This window comes from Aulostomus chinensis, chromosome 7 (assembly GCF_037954235.1).
Source record: "Aulostomus chinensis isolate RoL2024-O1b breed Wild chromosome 7, RoL_Achi_v1.0, whole genome shotgun sequence".
NCBI classification, from domain to species: Eukaryota; Metazoa; Chordata; class Actinopteri; order Syngnathiformes; family Aulostomidae; genus Aulostomus; species Aulostomus chinensis.
The window spans coordinates 6,666,829-6,670,852 of NC_141326.1; the positions used below are offsets into that span (position 1 = coordinate 6,666,829).

At 38.3% G+C, this 4,024-nt stretch overlaps 1 protein-coding gene across 1 annotated transcript; it reads right to left on the reverse strand.

Moving 5' to 3' along the window:
* Positions 1-844: 844 nt before the first annotated feature.
* Positions 845-3,425, reverse strand: LOC147258417 (spexin prohormone 2-like). Its single transcript, XM_086207686.1, has 4 exons — positions 3,354-3,425; positions 3,152-3,200; positions 1,421-1,504; positions 845-986 (listed from the first exon to the last, which is right to left on the reverse strand). The coding sequence occupies exons 1-4, from the start codon at positions 3,423-3,425 to the stop codon at positions 895-897; spliced, it is 297 nt and encodes a 98-aa protein (XP_086063812.1). The 3' UTR covers positions 845-894.
* Positions 3,426-4,024: the final 599 nt, after the last annotated feature.

Sequence of the window (4,024 nt, forward strand, 5' to 3'; positions counted from 1 at the left end):
TCCCTGGGCCATAAGCCTGTACAACTCAACTGCAGGGAGAGGGAGGGTTAAGAGGGAGAAGATGGGTGATATTATCATGACTGAGGAGAGGATTTCATCCATCAACCACAGAACCATTTTGTTACATTCTATCATATTCGTTTTTATATTTAATGGGCATTCATCTAAAGAAACCATAAGGAAGCAGCAAGAATCTATCAAAGCCATCAAAAGTGAAGCAGGCCTTGGAAGAAGTGGCGGCCAGTGTTTCCACCTTGTCTGTGATCAATAGAACTGCATTGCAATGCCGTGCATGTGCTCATCTGATTGATGTGCCCTCTGAAAAGGGCTTCACACATAACGCCATTGAATAAAGACCGGCATTGCCTTGCTCTATGGTGCTGAAGTTTTGTGATGTTCCAAAATACCAATGCACCATGGTTATGGCAGACCATGCCTCATTGACATATGTAAGTACCTGTCAGCACAGGTGGAACGCTAGTTCAGTTGTTAGTTAAAGGTTGATGGTACTTGGCATGAAAATGTCACGTGCTGGCAAGAATTGATCTTTGCACTTGACTGATTGCAAGCTTGCACCATGCTTGTAGACAGTTTGAATAAGGACCATCATATTTATGCTGTTTGTGTAATTTAGGCCTTTTTGATTTAGCTTTTAAGGTGTTTGTTTAATTATCTGAGCAAGTGCAAACATCTGACTGCATACATTTTCCTTCAATAAATTACAACACAAGTTTATGGAGAGTCAAAGGTGTGAAGTGACATTATAGGTTAAAAAAATGTGTGATAATACATTAAATGACTTAATAAACTGGTATTTTATTTATATGCTTTTGCACTTGCAGACTGATGACACATCCCGCAAAAGTAGTGAAACAATGCAGGTGCAGGCCGCTCTCATCTTCTCGGGAGGAAGTGGATCAGGACTTTCTCAGAGCTCACGATGCGGCTGGGTTTGTTAGATTCCAGTGACTGCAGCCTTTCGATGCCTACACACAGACACACACTCTATTGTTGCTGGTGAAAACTACTGTACCTTTTATATGTTAAATAGTGGATGAGGCATGTTGTGTAACTGAATGGTCAAACTCTAAACAGATCTTTTAAAATCTTGATCTCATCTTGTGGAGAAACCATCATTTTGATCTGTTCATTGCAACAGCATCACAGTCCAATGTGAATTATACAACAAGATGTTCTCACCAAGTAATCTGGTGAGTAATTTGGTCAACAAGACATTTAAGGGTGTGCTCAAATTAGCATGACAGCACCCCTTAATTATCATTAAAATATTACGTAAATATAATAAAAATGAATAAAATATATACACTTTATTCAAACTATGGTGATGAATGCCGATTTCAGAAAACAATCCTGAGTGCATGAGGATAATAAAGGATAAGAAACATAAAGTGATGTGTACCTTGGCGCACTGTATACATGTACCAGCCCTGCAGACCCTGTTTCAGAATACTGCTGTCATCCCCGGACACAAATCTCCTGCCATCTGAAGACAAGAAGAGAATCAATATTTGAGATAAAATTCAGCTGCAAATATCAGGCCTGGCAGAATGATGATTAGAGGCTCACTTCTGTCACAACAGAAAAAAGAAGTCTTCCCCTGCACATTTTTTCAAATGTATAGTGAAAAAAAATAATTTTGTACAGTCTTCTTTCAGGAATTTTGGTTAATGGGCAGTCAGATAATTTTAGTTACTTCACACAAGCAAAATAAAGCATTGTTTTGTGGCTTGTAGTATAAACATAGAGTCTTTTAGCTCAGTATTGATTGATTGAATTTGTTGGTAGATCATTACATTACCAAACATTCCAGTAATTATGGAAGTGTGCCTCTGGTTTATAGTATCTCAGTCATGAGACGAAATGGGGATATTTATGATGATTTCTTTTTAAAGTGAAAGTGTGCATCAAATAAATAATTACAGCAACAAATAACTCTGGTGGCCATTGGTAGATTACACAGTTGAGCTCATTAGATACTACATTACATGGAGCTGACTGGTGTAGTTATATCAACAAACCAAAATTAAAAGAGGATCACAATTTCACCTGTCACTGCATTTTAAAGGGATCATTTGAACAAGGTAGCTTGATCAGCTTGCAAGTCTGTCTTCATTTATCATTCTACTATTTTGTTTGCACAAGCATTAATGACCTGATTGAGTCAGTGTAGCGCAAAGGAAGGACTGTCAGTAGGCCTACTTGTGAACCTGGAGTTTTGATCATATATATAATAGCCTCTTACCTGAAGGCTTACTGTACTGCAACAACTGAAACAAATGCAATATACCAGTGATGTTCATACACAACGGAGAAGAGCTGGAATTTAAAATATATAGATATAGATTTAGGTCACAATGTGACTGATGAAGTGATGGATCTGAAAGGTCAAAACCTAACAACCTTGAATTGATTTGCATGACGGGTAAAGTTCAGGGTTGATCAGCTTCATCTGAAGTAAAACCTTTTGCTGAAAGCAGCATTTGGTCAACAGTAGATTTATGTTATGTGGAATAGTCATAATGTCAATCACTGTCTTTGGATGGACTTTAGAAGAGGAAGAAGTTAGCAGCTGTATGCAGTGCTTGGGGACCAACTCCAGAACTTCTGCCAGCACCTTGGTCAGACAGGAGTAATTAACCTAAGCTACAACTAAGCATTGCTATAAAACCAGAAGAACACAGCAGCTGATTACAGCACACCTGTCTTCTTAGCCAACCCCATTGGTGCAAACCATGGAATGTGCAACTGCATGAATGCAACTGAGTCTGATATAATAAAGCTGTCATATAGTTGCAGCATATGGTTCAGCAACTGTATGCTGACACAGCAGATCCAAAGTTTCAAATGTGGGAAAAACACAAGATCTGACTTATTGAATGAAATCCTATTGACATTCTGGAATTGAATTCATAATTATATGACATTATTAAAAAAATAAATTAAAAAAAATTGCTTTTGGTCAAGGATCTTCTTGCTGGCTCCCATGGCAATGTATGACAGTAAACAGCAAATGTTTTGTTACCTTATAGGGACATATTTCTAATTATCAATTAATTAAAAAAGACAGACAATTCCTTTAGGTAACTTGGGTGCAAGAGCAGAGTTAAAGGAGAGTTTAGTTATTACTCACGTTTGCCCTTCAAGTACATCATGGATTGAGGACCCCAGTGGACATTTAACTAAGGGGAAAAGAAGATAAACATAATAGGGTCATCGCCCCGGAGTACCTCTGGGCTCAGGCCTCAATTAGGGCCTGAGCCTAAAGGTACTTAATTATTTATTCTGTTTTGCAGGCAACCTAAACAAAAGATGAGGAGCTGGTGATTTTTTACCTTCTGTGCATGCCAAGATTCTACACACAGACAGATGACTAAAGTGCATGTCCAAACAACTGTAGCTTTCATCATCTGGAACACCAAGAACATAATGAAAGTTGGATATATCAAGAATGCAATGGAAATTATATGTCAAAACAATGAGTTAGACAGATGCTGCATGTAATACACTAACACTCAGCTAAATAAATACTAAAATGTGCATTGGTGTAAATATTGTACAACTCTGGGCTTTGCAAACCACCTCACAGACAGAACCCAGGCTAATGAGTTTGAGGGCCCTTCCTCAGAGCAGCTCTAATTCCACTCTGATGATACTGTTACATGGTTGTGTATCTTCAACATGTATTCCTTACAAATTGTGCCACATAATAAAAGCTTCCACTCTTAGGGGCACGATGTCTCTGCTCATTGTCTTCGGATGCTGGAGACTGCTGTCACACTTCAACTTCACACGACCTTTCCAGGATGTACCTCACCTCTTACCCAATGTCAGCTGAGGTAGGCTCTAGCCCCTCCCCCCCCCAACCCTTAACGGATAAAAAGTATAAAGGATAGTTGGATAGAAGGTTAAGTCTTTTTCTGAGTTTTTTAACTTTAAAATATACAGTATAGCTTACAATTTAAAACCTTAAATAATCTTTCATGACAATTTATTAGCCATAGTG